This window comes from Anolis carolinensis, chromosome 1 (genome assembly GCF_035594765.1).
Source record: "Anolis carolinensis isolate JA03-04 chromosome 1, rAnoCar3.1.pri, whole genome shotgun sequence".
NCBI lineage: Eukaryota > Metazoa > Chordata > Lepidosauria > Squamata > Dactyloidae > Anolis > Anolis carolinensis.
Genome location: NC_085841.1, coordinates 361,388,155 through 361,408,205, shown reverse-complemented (window position 1 = coordinate 361,408,205; position 20,051 = coordinate 361,388,155). Strand labels below are relative to the sequence as shown.

The window sequence follows — 20,051 nt, the reverse complement described above, 5'->3', positions numbered from 1 at the left end:
CTCCCATTCCCTTCCTTCCTTCCTTCCTTCTCTTCCGTTCCGCCCCCGCAGCCCAGCCCAGGCCCTCCTCCCTCTTTCCCTCTTTCTCCAGCTGTGCAGCTGATCCATGCTGCCTTTGTGTCTGACAAGGAGCAGATGCGCCTGGCAATGAGACCCTGCTCTCCTTCTCTGGGTCACACGGAGTGATGCCTCCCAGAGCGCCCCTTCTTCTGGGTCTGCCCCCCAAAAGGCCCCTTCTCTTCATCAGCAGGTGAGTAGGCGTTCTCTTATTATTATTATTCTTATGGCAATTCCATTCCACATCCTCTGTCCAGGGCCATTGAACTTCTGCTTGTGCTTTACTTGGATACTGTGTTTCCTTCAATGTGGCCGGGAAAGGATATCCGCTATTTGTAGCTCTTTCAAGGGTGGAAAAAAAGCTACAAAATCTCTTAACAGATTCACCATCAGGGATATTTAAAAAAAAAAAAATCCCAGATGGCAAAACTTTTCTAAAGAGTCTTATGTCGAATTTTGAAACCACTGCTCCAGCCTAAAGCTTTGTCAAGGAAACTTTTGATTTTTTTCCCCCTAATATGTTCCAGAGCAGGCATGGGCAAACTTTGGCCCTCCAGCTAAAGTGGTGTCAAACTGTATTCATTCTGCAATGTAAACCACGCCTAGGGCAAAATTTGGCCCTCCAGGTGTTTTGGACTTCAACTCCCACAATTCCTAACAGCCGGTAGGCTGTTAGGAATTGTGGGAGTTGAAGTCCAAAACACCTGGAGGGCCCAAGTTGGCCCATGCCTGTTCCAGAGAGATTTGTGTGTAGGCAATGTGGCCCCTTCCACACAGCTGAATAAAATCCCACATCTGCTTTGAACTGGGATATATGGCAGTGTGGACTTTTAACCCAGTTAAAAGCAGATATTGTGGGATTTTCTGCTTGGCCATTCTGGGTTATATGGCTGTGCGGAAGGGCCCTTTGACTCAATTCTGATGCATTCATGTGCATTTTAGAGGACAGCATGCATTACAATTACAGGATGATGATTATTATTATTATTATTATTATTATTTTAAGTTATTATTATATTTATTTCTACCCTGCTTTATCTCCCCAAATGAGACTCAAAGCAGCTTGACATAAAAGCATTAGTATATAATTTAAAATATACAAATATGCAAACATTAAAACACAAACAGCACTAAAAAATATGATGATGATGATTATTATATTTATTTATACCCTGCTTCATCTCCCCAAAGGGGACCCAAAGCAGCTTGACATAAAAGCATTAGTATATACTTTAAAATATACAAATATGCAAACATTAAAACACAAACAGCACTAAAAAATATGATTATTATTATTATTATATTTATTTATACCCTGCTTCATCTCCCCAAAGGGGACCCAAAGCAGCTTGACATAAATGCATTAGTATATACTTTAAAATATACAAATATGCAAACATTAAAACACAAACAGTACTAAAAAAAAATCATGATGATGATGATATTATTATTATTATTATTATTATTATTATTATTATTATTATTATATATTTATTTATACCCTGCTTTATCTCCCCCAAAGGGGACTCAAAGCAGCATGACAGAAAAACATTACTATATAATTTAAAATATGCAAATATGAAAACATTAAAACAGAATTAAACACAAACAACACTTAAAAAAATTAGTTAAAACCCATCAATACGAATTCAGAGTTAAAACCACATCACTCCCTGACTAGATCTTGAACCCAGTATATCAAGGCAGAAAATCCCACAGTGTCTGCTTTGAACTGGGTTATCTGAGTCTACTGCCATATATTCCAGTTCAAAGCAGAAAAATTATTCAGCTGCGTGGAAGGGGCCCGAATAAGAAGGTTTTAGCCTTTTGCTCTGTTCCTAGACACACTATTCACTTGCATTTGGTCGGTAGAAAATAATATTCACAGAGAGGTCAGCTTTAGCCTTAATAAGTTGCCTTTTATCTTGCAATTCTACCATGCAGCTACTGTTCCTTTTCCTAAGTGAGCACAGAACTTGTTATTTTTAACTTTTATCCACTCATGCTGCCATTAAAAGTTAAAAATAAGGTTTCCTTCTCCTCCCAGTCGGTCATTTCCAATGTGCCTGCTGATGTTACCCTTTCTTTCATGCATACTCTTTTAAGTTTAATACCTTAATATATATTCTTCTTTCTTCTTCTTCTTCTTCTTCTTCTTCTTCTTCTTCTTCTTCTTCTTCTTCTTCTTCTTCTTCTTCTTCTTCTTCTTTGCTTCATGCCAGCAAAAAATGACATAGATGCATGTCTTACTTTACTTCTTCAGTGTGTGTTTGAAATAGTCCAGAAACATGTTCACAATGATAAAAATAAAAACCTGAGAGGTCATAAAGAACAACGATTTTTGCCCTGCCTGCTTGTGTGTTAATATTTGGCTGTTGTTGATATCTAAGCTGATAAAATGTTTCTGGGTGGCTTGTTTGATTATGTTTACAGTACATAGGAAAGTGTTTCAGGACTCATGTTGATTTATGAGATGTGTGTCTTACTGTGGCAAAATACATTTTAGGATATGTTGATGTGCTTTTGAAAAAAAATGTTGGTACCTCATTCTGTTTCGAAGAGTGTGACAATTTTATTACACTACTAGCTTGGGTACCCACCATTGCACGGATTATTTGAGAAAGTCAATTTTTCATTGTACAAAATGCATAAGGTTGTGGATTAACTTCAACTGACATCATGCCAGGTTAACCCTGAGAAATTAATCAGTACTAAAAGTTTGTGATGTTGGGCAAGTTTGCTCTAGATGCATCATTGGTGGGGTTCAGTGTGCTCTCTGGCTGTAGGGTAAACTACAACTCCCACTATGGTGAGCCAGTCCCCTCAAACCCCTCCAGTAGGTTGAGTTAGTCATGGGATTCTGCTTGCCAAGTTTGGATCAGGTCCATCATCGGTGAAGGTCACAGTCTCCCTGGTTGTGGGTGAACTACAACTCCCAGAAAGGAAGGTTAGTTCCCCCAAAACCCCTCCAGTAATCAAATTTCGGCATATCAGATATGTGTGCCAAGTTTGGCACAGCTCCATTGGTGTTTGGGTTCACAGTGCTCTCTGGATGTAGATGAGCTACAACTCCCCTAAATCAAGGTGAATTTTCCCCAAAGACCTCCAGTATTTTCTGCTGGTCATGGGGACTCTGTGCCAAGTTTGGTCCAATTTCAGCTTTGGTGGAGTTTAGAGTGCTCATTAATTGCAGGTGAACTGTAAATCCCAGTACCTACAACTCCAAAATGTCCAGGCCAATTCCCCTCAAAACCCATCAGTATATAAATTTGGGCATATTGGGTATGCATGCCAAGTTTGGTCCAGATCCATCCTAGTTTGGCTTTCATAGTGTGCTCTGGATGTAGGTGAACTACAACTCCTATAAATCCCTCTAAAACCACTAGTATTTTTTGTTGGTCATGGGGTTTCTGTATACCAAGTTATTTGCAGAGTCATTGTTGGTAGAGTTCAGAGTGCTCTCAGATTGCAGGTGAACTATACATCCCAGTACCTGTAACTCCTATAAATCATGGTGAATTCTCCCCAGACCTCTCTAGTATGTTCAGTTGCTGATCAATTCCTCCTATACTGTATGCCAAAGAAAATAATAGGAAAGGGCCATGGGAGAGGCTGTGGGCGGGGTCATGCAAATTCCACACCAATTGAGAGAGTCAGAAATACTGGGATGTCTGTGGTGGATGAAAAATAGAAAATCTAGGATGAAATTGTCTCTGTATGAAAGCCTTCCCTTGGCTGATGGGCATGATGGTGTTTGTGGAGGACATTGACAGGCTCTTGGACATGTTCACAGTGCTTGCTATAACCTGCAATGTCATTGGAGGGAAGGCCATTGGTGTCTTCATAGTAGTGGGAGCTATAGGTATTTTTGGAAGTGGGATCTCAGCCACACACATATGTACACATTTTCTCTTTAATTATGTGCATAGATGGATAGGACCAAATAGGCTGCTCTGCTTTCAGGTTTCTGTCATCTCTTGGTCTGTTGTCTTCATTTATTTTATTTTATTTCTATTCTAATCTGAAGATGTTTTTCTTAGAGCTTGAATTTCCAAAGAGCAGTTGGGAATGTGCCCATCTTTATGCCACGCCTATCTCTAGCCTTATCCACTTTGCCTTTTCAGGATCAAATACTTGTGGATATATGGATCTAATACAGGGCTGTGCAAGTGTTAGTGTCTCGGCGGAGCTATTGCCTCCTCCATGGGCCTTGAGAAGGACACACCCTCTGGGAAAAAAATTGATTTTCCTCTTCATCCATTGCTTTCTAGTGGGTGGGAATTTTAACAACATTTTTTGTCCTGTCTGTGCCATTTTTGGGTCAAGAGAAGCCTTCTTTTTCTAAACAGCAGTGCCTGGAAGTCAGTTCCTCAGTCACTTCCTGTTAGGAAGAGAGAAAAAAACTTCTTGAACGTAAAATGGCTTGGGGAAAAACATTGAGAAATTGCTTTCATATCCTCTGGCACCATTTGGGGGCAAAAATGTGTGTTTATTTATTTGAATGGCCTCCGGGAAGGCCTTGGAATTACAAAAATAGCCCTGGAGACTAGTTTATTTATTGCATTTTATGAAAGCACTTCTATCCTGCCCATTATGATAGAATCTCAGGACAATGTGCAAAATAACAGTGTCTCTACTCCCAATCTAGTAACATCAGTGGATTTGGGGCACTTTTAAAGACAGCAGGATAAGGAGATGCATTGGGAAGCTCTTTCTATAGAGATCAGAACAAAATAAATGGGAGCTGCGTGAAAATATATTGTCTGCTTCCCTTCACTTTAGACCAGGCATGGGCAAACTTGGGCCCTCCAGGTGTTTTGGACTTCAACTCCCACAATTCCTAACAGCCTATAGGCTGTTAGGAATTGTGGGAGTTGAAGTCCAAAACACCTGGAGGGCCCAAGTTTGTCCATGCCTGTTTTAGACTCAAGTCATTTCTACACTACTATATAATCCAGGTTATCAAAGTAGATATTCCATATTATCGGTTTTTTAACTGGATTATCTGAATCTACATTGCCATATAATCCAGTTCTGATAACAGTGTGATTTGGAGGTCTCTCGTTCATAGAATTGTCTTAAGTCAAATGTGAATCCACACCAGTTAACAACAGCAATCTTCCATTAATTTTCTCAGGGCTTTCTCAGATTTCCCAGAATAATGTGTTCCATAGAAATGGTGTGTTGTGAGATGCCATTTGGGTTTCCTCCAAGTGGACCAAATGACTTATACATACGAGGAGGTAAGGAATCAATACCTAGTATCAAAGCATTTTGGTGATGTGATTTCATCATCACACTTACAGTCATAGCACTATTCAGTTACAGTTATATTACAGGCAGTCCCCGAGTTACAAACATCCAACTTACAAAAGTCTCATGGTTATAAAAACGGGGTGACACAACAGGAAGTAAGAGAAATCTACCCCTCGGAAGGGAAATCCACTCCTGGAAGAGTTATTATCATGAGGAAAAGGTCCTTCCACAAAAGCTCTATCTCCACAACAAGCCAATTTGTTTCCACAACAAGCCAATTTTAAAAAAATCACGGGGACAGAAAGTGAAATTTCATCTTCTGAACAGGGTCACAGACAGCAAAACAAGCACCACAGGGTGCTAACAGGGATTTCAATGGTTTCTCTGTGTAGTCAGGCATGGTGATTGTTAGAGTGGTACAACATTTCTGTGTTCTCAAATAATATTCTGTGTCTAGGTTGGTTCATCAAGTGCTCTGCTATGGCTGATTTCTCTGGTTGAGTTAGTCTGCAGTGCCTTTCATGTTCCTTGATTCGTGTTTGGGCAATGCTGCTGCGTTTGGTGGTCCCTATGTAGATTTGTCCACAGCTGTATAGTATACACTAGACTCCTGCAGAGGTGAGAGGATCTCTTTTGTCCTTTGCTGAACATAGCATTTGTTGGATTTTAAAATATATAAACCCTACTTGCCTAGTTTCTAACAGACCTCACATCCCCTGAGGATGCTTGCTATAAATGGGGGCAAAACATCAGGAGAGAATGCTTCTGGAACATGCCCATACAGCCCGGAAAACTCACAGAAACTCAGTGATTCTGGCCTTGAAAGCCTTCGACAATGCTTTCCTGTAATTTCAAACCCCTAGCTCTTGAGGCAGCAGAGATCAAACTTGTCCCCTGTGTGACAGTCCTTGAGGTATATGCAAGAATATCACCTCTCAACCTTCTCATCATCATATTGAGCAGGGGTCCTCAAACTTTTTAAGCCGAGGGCCGGTCCACAATCCTTCAGACTGTTGAGGGGCCGGATTATCATTTGAAAAAAAAATACAAACAAATTCCGATGCACACTGCATATGTATTATTTGTAGTGCAAAAACAACAACAACAATGAAAGAACAATACAATATTTAAAAATAAAAATAATTTTAACCAACATACATTTATCAGGATTTCAATGGGAAGTGTGCTCCTGCTTCTGGCCAATGTTAATTTAGTCAAGTTAATTAGGGTTGTTGTTGTTGTTGTTGTTGTGTGCCTTCAAGTCATTTCAGACTTTGGGCGAGCCTAAGTCTAAAATGTATTTATTTATTATTTATTTATTTACTGCATTTATTTACTACATTTGTATCACACCCTTCTCACCCCAAAGGGGACTCAGAGCGGCTTACAAATTAGATGTACATACAATATATTATATTATTAGCATAGCACAATATTAGCATTATATATTACTTTATTGAACTATACCACTATACTGTAATATTATTAGTAATGTTATATGTAATATAGAATATATAATTAATATTATTATATGGTATTGTTATTAGTGTTGTATTACATTATAATATTATTATCAATATTATATGTATATACAATATATTATATTATAAAACTGAGGGCGGGGGCCTGGTAAATGTCCTTGGAGGGCCGCATCCGGCCCCCGGGCCTTAGTTTGGGGACCCCTGATATTGAGCATGGTGAAGTCTCTCAATTTGTTCTCATATTTTGTACTCTGTACCTTTTAGGTCAAGGTGGAAGAAAGAATCTCATAGTCTGCTGGGAACCTAACTCTGCCTTATCCTAGTCCAAACTTTAACTGCAACCCTTCACTGGCTCTGTGCCTTTGTGAGCTCACATCCAAAGAGGTAGAAGTGAGTTTCCTGGAGTGAATAGTACAGCCAGAATTTACTTGCCTGTGTATCCAGTCTCATGAATAGTGACCCCTAAATCTCCTTTACTGAAGCAGGGAAGTAGGTTTTGCTGAGTTGTATTAATAACTTGCTTACTTACTTTCCTTTTCTGAACATGCAGCATTACACATAGCTATTCAGCTCTTTTGTCCTTTTAGTTTCTCATTGCTGTACAGTTCCTGTACAAATGGAATTACAGATTTAACTGCATATATACAGTATAAGTTGCAGCATCAAATTGCTCATTGGCATTCGTATTTTAGTATCTACTTTAAGATACAAGCAGATTTTAAATAATATTTTTGGATGGGGAAGTATTGGCACAAAGTTATAAAATACCCAAACAGAGTCATTTCCAGTTTGACACTTGCTTTTTAAAAAACATTTATTAGACCCAAAAAGTTATTATATTAAAACCTCTTTTTTCTTTTTTTCTTTTTAAAAAATCTATTGTAGCATATTCTATAATATGTGGCACCTTAAAAAAAACCTTATGGAGCAAGAATTTGTATTTAATAGTTGGCTTTCTGATGGCTGTTTATTAAACAATCTGAGAGAAAATGGGCATCTTGGCTGAGAAGGAACAAGTGGCTGCCCAGGAGTGTGTTTTTGGAGAGTGTTTTTTGTAGCTGTTATGGTTTGGGTGTATGCTTACAGTTTGAGATATTTATTTGTAGCCTACAACTGTATTGTTACATTGGACATATCCTTGGAGGCCACACTCCCTTTCAACAGAAATATAGAGATGGGTCATTTCCTAGTCTTTAACCATCAGTCACTTAGAATGCACCTATACCAGGCATGGGCAAACCTTGTCCCTCCAGGTATTTTGGACTTCAACTTCCAGGGTTTTTTTTAATATTGGTAGTCATATTTTGTTCATTTCCATTGTTTCCTCCTTTCTATTGAAATTGTCCACATGCTTGTGGATTTCAATGGCTCCTCTGTATAGTCTGACATGGTGGTTGTTCAGCATTCCTACCAGCTGTTAGGAATTTGTGGGAATTAAATTCCAAAATTCCTGGAGGGCTGAAGTTTGCCCATGCCTGATCTATACTGTAGAAAGAATGCCATTTGACACCACTGCAACAGTCATGGCTCAGTGCTTTGGAATCAAGGGTATTGTAGTTTTACAAGGTCTTTGTGCTTCTCTGCCGAAGAGTACTGGTGCCTTACCAAACTACAGCTCCTGGAATCCCATGGCATTTAGCTACAGCAGTTAAAGTGGTGCCAAGTTGCATCCATTCTGCAGTATAGACTGTCTCAGAGAGCCTCTTTACTTGGTACAGAGATGATCAAGATAGAAAATAACATGTTTTACCCTTCACCAATCTTCTGCCTTTCCTGGGTTTGGTGTAGGGGGAAAATCCTACAATCTTCTATGGAAGTAAGTCAGAAACCTATAGCTTTTGTGAGGAATTAAAGGCAATATTCTTGGTTCCATGCTCGCTCTAAGATAAGAGTGCAGCGAAATTGTAGTCTGCTAAAGAGGCAGTCCTGTGGGAAGGAACAATGGATCAAACTGCTCCACTTCATTTTTCATGCTTTGGTGACTTCCCTTGTGGCAGAATCATATGGTCCGAGGGGAACCCTTCATTGTATTGTCTCTATATGGAAGCTAGCTGCATGTTCAAGTGTTTTGTCAAATGCACAGTGCTTTTAAAATGTGTTCATTGTGCTCTCTAACAAATAAGATGGCCACGGAGGATGCGAGGATCCTTTCTGCAGAGGTACTCTGCTTATATGTCACATGTGTGCTCAGTTTTGTGAAAATAAAGGCCAAAAAAGCAGACTTCAGAACTTGTCTTACTGAATGGCTCACTCCATTAACAATGCCCTTGGGGTGAAAATTTACTTAATATCTCTGCTGCCTTTCATTTTTATCTGTATTGCTGGTATTAGTGGTCCTAAAGCTATATACGTACATTTATTTAATTAAAAAATCTTTGGGTTGTGAAGAGAGAGATAAAGCTGAATGTGGATGTGTGGACTGGATGAAAATGACAACAAGGAAAGGTATGGTGTTGAGATGAATCTAGTTCAGATGAGTGTTCTTCTACAGTACAGCAAGCGTGATGAGAATTTTTCTGTAATCTAACTGTCTTGTTAATGTATATGCACTTTCTTTTGATTTCCCGTGGTTACACAAATAATGTAGTTGTAGAATGTTAAATATGCTTCCAGGCATTTCTTCTGCCTTTTTCCTCCAGCATTTCAAAATGGTGCTATAAACAGGTAGAAAATCATCCCTTTCTCTCTTAGTCATTCACTGCTTATACAAGGGAAAAAAGTATGTTTGAGAAATCAGTATATGTCCCCTCAGGGAACAGGGCAGGGAGACTGAGCGTCTCGTGCAGCAATATGGGTAAATATAATAATGAGAATGGATTAATTAGATGGAGAGAAGAACTAAGAGCTTTGTTCTTTTATCTTCTCAATCAGATTAATAAGGGAGAAGTGGAAAGTGGGGCTCAGGGAGGAAGGAATGTGCAGCTTTAATATGAAATCATTGCTCTGAAGGTCAAATGGAAAGCTGGCTTTAGACCCCCCATACCATCTCTTTTTAATCTTATGTATAGATGAGCTCCTTTCTCCTAATCTGAGAGAAATTTCTGATTTCAGGTATACATTTATAGAATTCTTTTCTGTTTTCTTAGAACCTAAGCTAAGTGGGGGTGGGAGCATGCTTAACAGTGTGTTGTTGAAGGCTTTCAAGATCTCATAACATCAGAGGATGCCTGCCATAGATGTGGGCAACACATCAGGAGAGAATGCTTCTGGAACATGGCCAGACAGCCCAGAAAACTCACAGTAACCCATGCTTAACATTGCTATTTTTCTTTGATTCTTATCAGAGACAACATTTAAAATTACATCCACTTTGGATTATGATGATATGAAGTTGCTTTTCAGGAGGGCTTGGAAACTTCAGCCAGTCTGATGAGCTCCAGCCAAAGGGGTGGTCAGGCCACATCTGCTTTGTTTCAACAGTTCCACTAGCAGTCTGTCCATTTCTGAGTGAAATTCATAGTTCTGGTTATGGTCTTGTGAACCTGATTGAGTTTTGACACGTTGGAGAAGACCCTTCTTTGTCCCGCCACTCTCATGGGTTCTTTTTGTTAGGTTTTTGTTAGGGGAAACTCCCAAAATACAGCAGAGCATCCAAAATACAAACAGGATACTTATAGTTGAGCATTCAGCTCACAGCAAGCACAGAGCGAAGTGTTGTGGCCATGAAAAGAATTTGGAGCTTAGGAGGCAAAGATGCAGAGTTCAATCTTTAAAATTACAAAAGATTTATTTACAAAAATAATAACTACATTTTAATACAGTAGTAAAGAACTGGGTCTGAGCTACTCACTATCTCTATATCTCTAGGGTTCAAAAGAGAGAGAGAAAAACCTCCAAGCACTGCATCTCTTCTGACATACACAAGCAGAGAGAGGTCTCAAGGCACACTAAGATGTAACAAGCAGAAGTCTGAAACAAAAGCATACACCTGAAAAGTATCCATTCTACATAATCAATCAGAATGAGAGCAGAAAGAGAGAGAACAAATAGATATATTCCTACTGTCATTCAGGAGTCAGGGGGGAGGGATTCCTGCAGCCTATTCTAAAGCTAACAAAATGTTCCTCATTGAAGACAGCAGACTTGAGCAGTGTGGGATTGGATTGCAACATTTTTGATGGCAACACAGTAGAAGGCCTTGGTGGCTGCTTCCAGGCTCTGGAACTCACTTCCCAGAGCGGGATACTGGCATCTTCCTTATTATGTTTTCATGGACAGGTGAAAAGTCTTTTGTTCTGACAGGATATTTGAGAACAGATTTGTGTGGAAATGTGTCAATGTGGGATTTGTGTATTGGTAGTGTTTAAATGAAATTTGTGTCTTGCCTGTATTGCATACTGATTGCATCATCCAGAGTGTAACATAGTCTGGAAAGAGTTAATTACTAAGAAGCTATGATGTCCTTGATGTGTGGCTGGAACCAGGGAGTGTCCAGACACAAGTGTGTGTGCATTGCTGATTGCATCAGTTCAGTTCTGATCTGTTCTGCTCTGAGTTGAGTCAAGTGCTGTCTGCTGAAAGTCAAGTCCTGTGTCCATTGTCTACAAGTCTGTTTGTCTTTATTACTGCTTTCAGTAAAACTTGTATATAGTTTTACCATTGGCTCTGATGTTTCTTTGTTCAGCGTTCCACTGACTCCATCCAACTGCTGCTGCGCTGCGTAAATTACTCTGACAAAATGGGCCTTGCATAATGTGCTGGACTTTTATTTGATTTTGGCCTTATAATATTTTGTTTTCCCTGTAATTCTTTATAATCTGATTTCTTTGAATGTTTGTATACTGTGATTTTTTAACTATGCTTGCTTTAACTGTTGCAAGCCACCTGGAAACAGGTGGAATAACAACAACAACATCTTGAAATCATAGTTTTGACACAGCCCAATACATCTGTGATCCTGTGGTTATTGTGGAACTCAGAACCTGCTAAATCTGGCCAATACAAATTTACCATTGGAACACTAAGTCCTTAGTCTGTGCTGAAGTTTCTCCAATCTGTACTAGTTGTACACAGTTAACATGCCACTGAGAAGGGTGGGACGTATATTTCAGTACGCATTTATAGGATTGCTCAGTTTGAATTGTGCCCAGAAATACATTGGGAGCAAATGAAGATGTTAGAGTATCAGGAAAGTATGTTGTTTATGGCAGGTTCCAGTCAACAATCTTGCTGCCAAATCCTAAGCAAGCTGAAAATGCTGAGGATATTTCAGAGGAAGTTCCATGACGATTTGTGACAGAAGGAGCCAAAAATATGATGGCATGGTGGGTTAAGTGAGAGAAAGGGAAGGCTTTGGTTAGAATCACAGCTAGTAGTCCTTGATAGACTTAATATTCTCCTTGAATGTGCCTCATCCATCTTTAAAGCTCTCTGAATTATTTGCTGTCACATCCATGAATTAATTATGCATTGCATAAAACAGTACTTTTGGATTGCAATGGTGGCTTATCCATTTATATGCTTCCAAATCAGAACATATCCCTATTCTTAGAAAACTAGAATTTGTGGCAGAAGGCAAGGGTGGAAATCTTTTTGACATGCTAGCTTTCTGTATGCAAGAATGTAGTTCAAAAAATGTCTTCTAATGTAATCCTGCTATTTAAATTAATGTATATTAAAACAAAATTGGGAATCCACAACAAAACTGTGGTCAGCACTGATAAGGTTTCCATCTCTCCTGCCCCCCAGGTTTTATTCTAACTCCATTCTCTAATTTAGTATTGATATAAAAATCAGTGGGTTAAATCCTTTGGTGTGTGCTGTCATGAGTACAATGCAGATGACAGCCAGTTCCATTTTTCATTCTGCAGCATACACAAGCTGACAATGTTGAAAATCAACAGCTTCCTTTGGTTTTAAACAAGTGCATGTGGGCTGGGATTATAACTTAAAATATGTATATATTGCTATTCGTTAACAAAACTCCACAGCAATGTACAAAATTAATTAGATATCAAAGCATGTTAAAGTGGAAATATATATAAAAAAAGATTATCCTGTGGTAAAAAGCTTTTGACATGGAAAAAGCACCATTTTGGAGATTGTTACGAGGAATTATGATGTGCTCATTTCTCGAGATTGTTTGCCTTTAGTTGTAATAAACAGTCGCTTTCACTGGATGCTTGGTTGAGATGAACACTTGCCATCGTGCAGGTGAAGGGGTTTATATATCTGTGAGATGACCAGGGTGGGAGAAGGAACTCTTGTTTGCTTGAGGCAAGTGTGAATGTTGCAGTTGGCCAGCTTGATTAGCATTGAATAGTCTTGCAGCTTCAAAGCCTGGCTACTTCCTGTCTGGGGGAATCCTTTGTTGGGAGGTGTTAGGTGACACTGATTGCTTCCTGTTTGGAAAGAGTTGTTTCTGCCACCCTGGACGTTATTCCACAGATATATAAACCCCACTTGTCTAGCTTTCAACAGACCTCAGAACCTCTGAGGATGCTTGCCATAGATGTGGGCAAAATGTCAGGAGAGAATGCTTCTGGAACATGGCCATACAGCCAAGAAAATTCACAGCAAACCAAGGCCATGAAAGTCTTGGACAACACTTTATCACTCTGCTGCAACCCAGTACTCAAAGTACTTCCCTAGCCCTCTTTTACCATTGTCTTGATGCTGGTAAAAGAAAATGCCCAGTGGGATAGAGGCTGAGACTAAAAAGAGATGCCAGGGGCTTTGTTAACTGAGATATGCCTGTATTGTGCAGTGTCTCTCCATCTCTTTAGAAGAAGTCATGATTTGTTTCATCATGTGGCAAGAGTATGAGCTTATTAATAACTTTCCCATAATTGATTTTTAGCATTGCTGGCTTGTAAGCCACATTTCTAATCTTCTAGTTCTACAACACAGTACCTGAAAACTAGTTTGATGGTGTTCTTTTCCCAACTTTAGAGGTGCTGAGACAGTATATCCTTTTCAGACTAAACGTTGTGTTTTATTTTTATTTGTAGTACAACTTTCCTTAAAGTTGACTTTTAAATAATTTAATAATTGAAGTGCTCAGCAAAAAAATCCCTCAAGGGTTCAAATATACTTGAGTTATGCAGTGACATTTCCAGTTGCCTGTCTTCTTACTTCCTGAATAAAAACTCAGTTCTGAATAAAAACCGTCTGAGGCACATAAAAGCATATTATCATGCATGAGTTAATTCCTGAGGGAGGCTTAATTTTAGTAATGTCAATTTCTCTCTCTCTCATTCTGCCATACCTAAAAAGCATATCCACTCATCATGGTCTTTTAAAATGGCTTTCAGTCAAGGAACTGGATTTTATATAATCCCTTTCAATATGTAAAGCCTAGATAGTTCAGGAGCCTTGGGGACATCCTTAAAAATAAAATTCATTTTGAAAAGCAAGTGACAAGAGATTCCCAGTCTGTGACTTATGTATTTTTAATTAATTTCTGTCTTGAGAGTGACCTGAAAGTGTCACTACAGAATAGCATCTCTTAACATCATGCTTATGTGAACTAATATTGAACAAGCATAACATGAATCTTTGAGTATGTTATATTTCTTGACCTACTTTGTTTCTCTTCTGGGGTTTTTTGCTCACGAATGGTTCAGTGTCATGAATGCAGCATTTGTCCAAAAGACAGCCAAAGCAAAAAGGTGTCTAGGAAGCATCCCTTCTCCCTTGAAATCCAACACTGCAGCTTATTTGTCTGAGCCCGATAAGAATGGAAGCACTTGAAAACTAATTGGGTTAAGGTTAAGGTGACGTCTTGTGTGATTCAAACCACCATCGCCCACAAATCCATTTGTCTGGAAGCATTGCAAGATAAGCGGCTCCAAAGGCCTTTCACTGTCTTTTTTGAAAACGAGGGAGAGAAAACTAGCAATTCCAATGTACAGCTTATAAAGATGTTATCATTTACAACACATAGAAGAAGAAAAATACCTTTTTATGATTGTGCGATGTCTGTTGATGATGATGATGTTGTGGCTCAGCAAGATGCTGGGATTTCTCAGAGGAGGGGGGATGATGGGTTTCCAACTGAGGAGTCTGTGTGATCAGGGTGAATTGCAGGCTTTAGATCAGAGAGAAGTGCAGATAGTTGAAGATGGGTAAAGCAACAGCAACGGGGTAAAGTCCGTTTCTCATGAGAATCGGCCTTCAACTGATGGGGAATTTTCCTGTGTTATCAGATTAGGTCTCCACAGAGAGGGAGTGAAGGATAGATTAATTAAGTGGTCAGAGAGACTGTGTGGGAAGTCCTTGAAACCCAGATGTGTGGGGCATGATCTCATGGCTTCTTGGTTGGTCTTGGGCTTAAATTAAGTGATGGTTCCTTGGTGTCTCTCAGAGCAGACAACGTTGCCAAAAGGTTCTGATTTCTGTCTCAGTTCTCAAGTTCATGATTCAAGTTTCCTGTGTTGGCCTATGTTCCTGAAAGAGTTTTGCCTTGGAAAAAAGTCCTGTTTTCTTACTTATGGATTTATGCCTGTGATAATGACTTCCTTGACTTCATGTAACTTGCCATTTTTGAACTACTGTTCTTTTGTATGTGGATTACTGCTATTTTATAGTTCCTGTTCTACTGCTCATTTGGAAAATACCCTTTTCCCTTTGTACCTGCTTTTCTTAATAAACTGCTGTAGTTAGTACTACTGGTCTCTGTTGCGGTGCTGGGTGAAGAGGCGTCTCAAAGCTAGAGTGCAACAGATCAGAAATAGAGATCTTGGAGACCACATAAGCCCCCCAGAAGACTTTGGAGACCTGCACCCTTGCATAAACCATATATCTATATCTTTATAAATCAAAGTCTGTCTGTCTGTGCCACAGAAGCTGTTGCTAGGTGAAGTGGCCCTCTTTGATGTCAAAGGGAAAGAGAGGTGATGTATATGAAAGGAAGGGAAAGAGAAAAGCGCCACAAAGTGAGCCATGTTACCATGAAGACATTGTGATGTAGACCAAACCTTTTCAAGAAAACTATGTGATAGGGTCATCGACTTCAGAAACAATTTGAAGGTGTACAAAAAAGGAAGCAGAAAAATTCCACTGGAAATTTTAAAAAAATAAAATAGAGTGAGACAACACCTTTGCTAAGGCAGAAACAAAAAAAAAAATGAGGCACCCCTTCAAAAAACAGCCTGTACTGAGTATAACATTCTGGGTCAGTTGACAAACTAAACATGACAAACGAACTGACAAACCAACAAGATGATAACATCTTGCTTAGAAAGGAAACAAAGGATATTTTAAGGTTGAGGACTCAGTTCTAAAGGCCTTAGTGAAGAATTGTGAGAGACCAAGAGAGAAACAGACCAAGAAAGGCTATGAACAGTTTGGCGAGCTCAGGCATGGGCAAACTTGGGCCCTCCAGGTGTTTTGGACTTCAGCTCCCATAATTCCTAACAGCCTGCCTGCTTTAGACTCAGGCCATTTCTACACTGCCATATAATCCAGATTATCAAAGCAGATAATCCAGATTATCTATTTTGAACTGGATTATCTGAGCCTACACTGCCATATAATCCAGTTCAAAGCAGATAATCTGGATGGATATGTAGAAGGAGTAGGCTTTGCATGAATGGGAAGCAGGGCTGTGTACTTGGATTCTCACGCATGTACTTGACTGAATGCTCTCTTTTCTTTTTTCAAAGGTCTTTTCCAGAAGTACCTGATGGGTGCTTTCTGTGACAGAAACTGGGACAGAAGGATCTAGAAATAGCAACTTCAGAACTCTTGTGAAGTCTGTCACAACGGCAAAGAATGGCAGAAAATAAAGAAAAGAGTTCTAAAAATACCGATGTCCGACCTAAAACGAGCCGGAGCAGAAGTGCAGATAGAAAAGATGGATATGTGTGGAGCGGAAAGAAACTTTCCTGGACAAAAAGGAGAGAGAGCAGTTCTGATGCTGAAACAGCAAGTATCTCAGGGAAATCCTCTTGTGGTTTAAGGAACCAAGAAAGGAAACACAGTTGTTCCTCAACGGAGCTGGACCTGGAACGTTCCTGCGGCCACCGATTCTTAGGCCGTTCCCTTAAACAGAAACTGCAGGATGCTATGGGGCAGTGTTTTCCTATAAAGAACTGCAGCAGCCGGCATTCTTCTGTGCTTCCATCAAAGAGAAAAATACATATCAGCGAGCTTATGCTGGACAGATGTCCTTTCCCACCACGATCTGAACTAGCCTTTCGTTGGCATTTAATCAAACGTCATACCGCCCCTGTCAAGCAAAAATCTGAAAGTTGGTTGAGTTTGGACTCGTTGGCGGGGGAAAGGAAGGATGGCGAGCTGAGGGATGTTGAGAGTACAGATGGAGGAGGCTCGGCGATTTTGCAGGCTTGTAACGTCAGTGACAACGCTTCTTGTAGATGTGATCCTCTGGGGGAGTCTACTATGTTTAGGCAGCTGAAGAACAACAGAGAGGAAAGTGACATGGACTCTGATGACGAAATGATGGTGCTTTGTACCAGCTCTAGGAAAAGAAATAAGCCGCGATGGGAAACCGATGACGAACTGATACAGCTGGAAACGCCACCCAAGTATCACACCCAGATTGATTATGTCCATTGTCTTGTTCCTGACCTCCTTCAGATCAATAATAACCCATGCTACTGGGGGGTGATGGATAAATATGCTGCAGAAGCCCTCCTAGATGGGAAGCCAGAAGGGACCTTTTTGTTACGGGACTCTGCTCAGGAAGATTACTTGTTCTCTGTTAGTTTCAGGCGGTACAGCCGTTCCCTACACGCCAGAATTGAGCAGTGGAATCACAACTTCAGCTTCGATGCTCACGACCCGTGCGTCTTCCATTCTCCCGACATTACTGGGTTGCTGGAGCATTACAAAGACCCAAGCGCTTGTATGTTCTTTGAGCCACTTCTCTCTACTCCTTTAAATAGGACTTTCCCCTTTTCTCTCCAACATATATGCAGGACGGTTATTTGTAACTGTACCACATACGATGGCATAGATGCCCTTCCTGTCCCTCCGTCTGTGAAGTTATATTTGAAAGAATATCATTATAAGTCAAAAGTGAGGGTCCTCAGGATTGATGTACCAGAACAACAAGTCTAGTAAACGTTTAATGATGACTTTTGGGTCGTTAAAAAGTTTGAGAGGATTTGTGTGGGCTTTTTTGGTTGGTCTACCCCGCCTCCCCATTATTATTTATAGTTTGAATTCTGAGTTTTATGGTCCAAATAGATTTGTATTCCTCAACCCCAATGAACAGGTTTTTGTATGTGAAGATACACAATCTGTAGTTTTACTGGTTGTAATAGGGTTTTCTGGAACCTCACGTAGTTTTTTGGGTTTTGTTAAATTTTCACTCAAGCCTAAGCTTTTAGATTTGAAACTGAGTCAAAACTGAATCTGACTTGCCTTTTGTAAACTGATTTATATTATATGCGGTACAGGCATGTTTAAAACACTGTATGCAATGTTTTCTGCAGAGTGACCAATTTGTATTTTCTACCTTTATTTAAGAATCAGTACTTTGTCCTCTCCACAAAAAGTAAAATTAATATTTCTGTTTATAATGCTGATGCTGTGTGGGTTTTTGAGTATCTTTTTTTTTTGTATGACTGAAGTTTTCTCAGTTTTGAGATTCTAAATTACAATTATCTGGTAATTTGCACAATGTTTTCCCATTGTAGAAAACACACATATTGATCTGTATATGATTAAAACAGTATTTAACTTCCTCCTATGGATCCCATTCTCTAACTTTTCTGTTATCTCCCCTTTTATCAAAGTTAGTCCACTCCTCTCCCTAACACTCTACTCAGCTATTTTCCAATAATAATAATAATAATAATAATAATAATAATAATAATAATAATAATAATAATAATAATAATAGTTTTATTTGTATCCCACCACCATCTTCCAAAAGGGACTCGGGTGGCTTTATTATCGTATCAAAAGCATTGAATAAATAAATACATTTAAAACTGATAATATAAAGGGATCACAGGCTGCTAAATAGTTTTAGACCAAAAATTGGCAATAGCGATTGCATTGACCATAGCTCGAAACAGTTCTTCCTCTGTGCATGAGTCTGGGTGTTGCGGGCATTTTGCCAGATTGTCTTTTGATCTGCAACTCCGCTTCTGAGTCTGTTCAGGAACTTCCAAATTGTCCATTATTGGTTTGTCCCTGGAGAAAGACCCTTGTGGGGGTCTTCCAGTTGGAACTGCCTGATTTTGCTCTCCATGGGGATATTCTTGCTGTTGCTGGGGAAATATTTAGAGGAGTGATGGTTCTCATGAAACTTTGCCTTGATTTGAGTCTACTGGGAGGAGGCTGATAGCCATGCAGTGGGTGGCTTTCACAGTGTTCAATCTTATTTCTCACACAATTGGCAGCAACTTCCCGTCACATATCGGGAGGAGGGGAAATGCCAGTTAGCTTATACCGTGTTTCCCCGAAAATAAGACAGTGTCTTATATTAATTTTTGCTCCCAAAGATGTGCTAGGTCTTACTTTCAGGGGATGTCTTATTTTTCCATGAAGAAGAATTCACATTTATTGTTGAACAAAAAAATGAACATTTATTATATACTGTACAGTAGTTGCCATCACAAACCAGCATAACCAGACAAACTGTGAATCCTATCAAGAATTTCTTGTTACTACCAATATTTCCATGTACAACATTCTATGGTACGTACATTTACCGATCCTGCATGCTCCGGTGTTCTGTTCGTTGGGCATGCTTCCAAACAAAAACTTTGCTAGGTCTTACTTTCGGGGGAGGCCTTAAATTTAGCAATTCAGCAAAACCTCTACTAGGTCTTATTTTCTGGGGATGTCTTATTTTAGGGGAAACAGGGTAGAGTCTATCAACAGGTGTAGATTTAAGATAATCTGTGATTATTCTGCATGTCTCATTCAGTGCTAAGGGTGGCTTATGAGACACGTATTCTCAATATGCCACTTTCCGCACTCTCTAAGCCAGTGGTTCTCAACCTGTGGGTCCACAGGTATTTTGGCCTATGACTCCCAGAAATTCCAGCCAGTTTACCAGCTGTTAGGATTTCTGGGAGTTGAAGCCAAAACATCTGGGGACCCACAGGTTGAGAACCACTGCTCTAAGCCAACCTTTTATGGTTGCTAATATTCCTATTTTCCAAAAAGTGTGGAACATACCACATCCCAATCTAACTACCCACAATATAATCTGCAGAGAGCATTTCCACGGACCTTAGTGTTTCCACAGAGAATTTATATGTGAATGTCAGTGAACTTCCAACAGAATTGTGGTTGACGTAACAGATGATTTCTCAAAAATGAGTGAACTGGCAT

At 39.6% G+C, this 20,051-nt stretch overlaps 2 protein-coding genes across 4 annotated transcripts in view; one reads left to right on the top strand and one right to left on the bottom strand.

The window, feature by feature from the left end:
* Positions 1 to 2,190, bottom strand: part of wdhd1 (WD repeat and HMG-box DNA binding protein 1) — a 42,901-nt gene extending 40,711 nt beyond the window's left edge. The window contains exon 1 of the mRNA XM_062968664.1: positions 2,172 to 2,190. The gene's annotated coding sequence lies outside the window, so the exon portion shown is untranslated. The remainder of the gene's footprint in view (positions 1 to 2,171) is intronic.
* socs4 (suppressor of cytokine signaling 4) lies at positions 27 to 18,448 on the top strand. Of its 3 annotated transcripts, none has more exons than XM_008118342.3 (3): positions 27 to 250; positions 5,195 to 5,300; positions 16,400 to 18,448. In XM_008118342.3, exon 3 carries the CDS (start codon positions 16,509 to 16,511, stop codon positions 17,817 to 17,819), a length of 1,311 nt encoding a protein of 436 aa, XP_008116549.1. In that variant the 5' UTR covers positions 27 to 250; positions 5,195 to 5,300; positions 16,400 to 16,508; the 3' UTR covers positions 17,820 to 18,448. The 3 variants fall into 3 exon arrangements, with proteins under 3 accessions (XP_008116549.1, XP_003225827.1, XP_062824735.1); XM_062968665.1 differs by lacking the exons at positions 27 to 250; positions 5,195 to 5,300 and adding exons at positions 5,680 to 5,931; positions 7,059 to 7,178; XM_003225779.4 differs by lacking the exon at positions 5,195 to 5,300.
* The last annotated feature ends 1,603 nt before the right edge of the window (positions 18,449 to 20,051 follow it).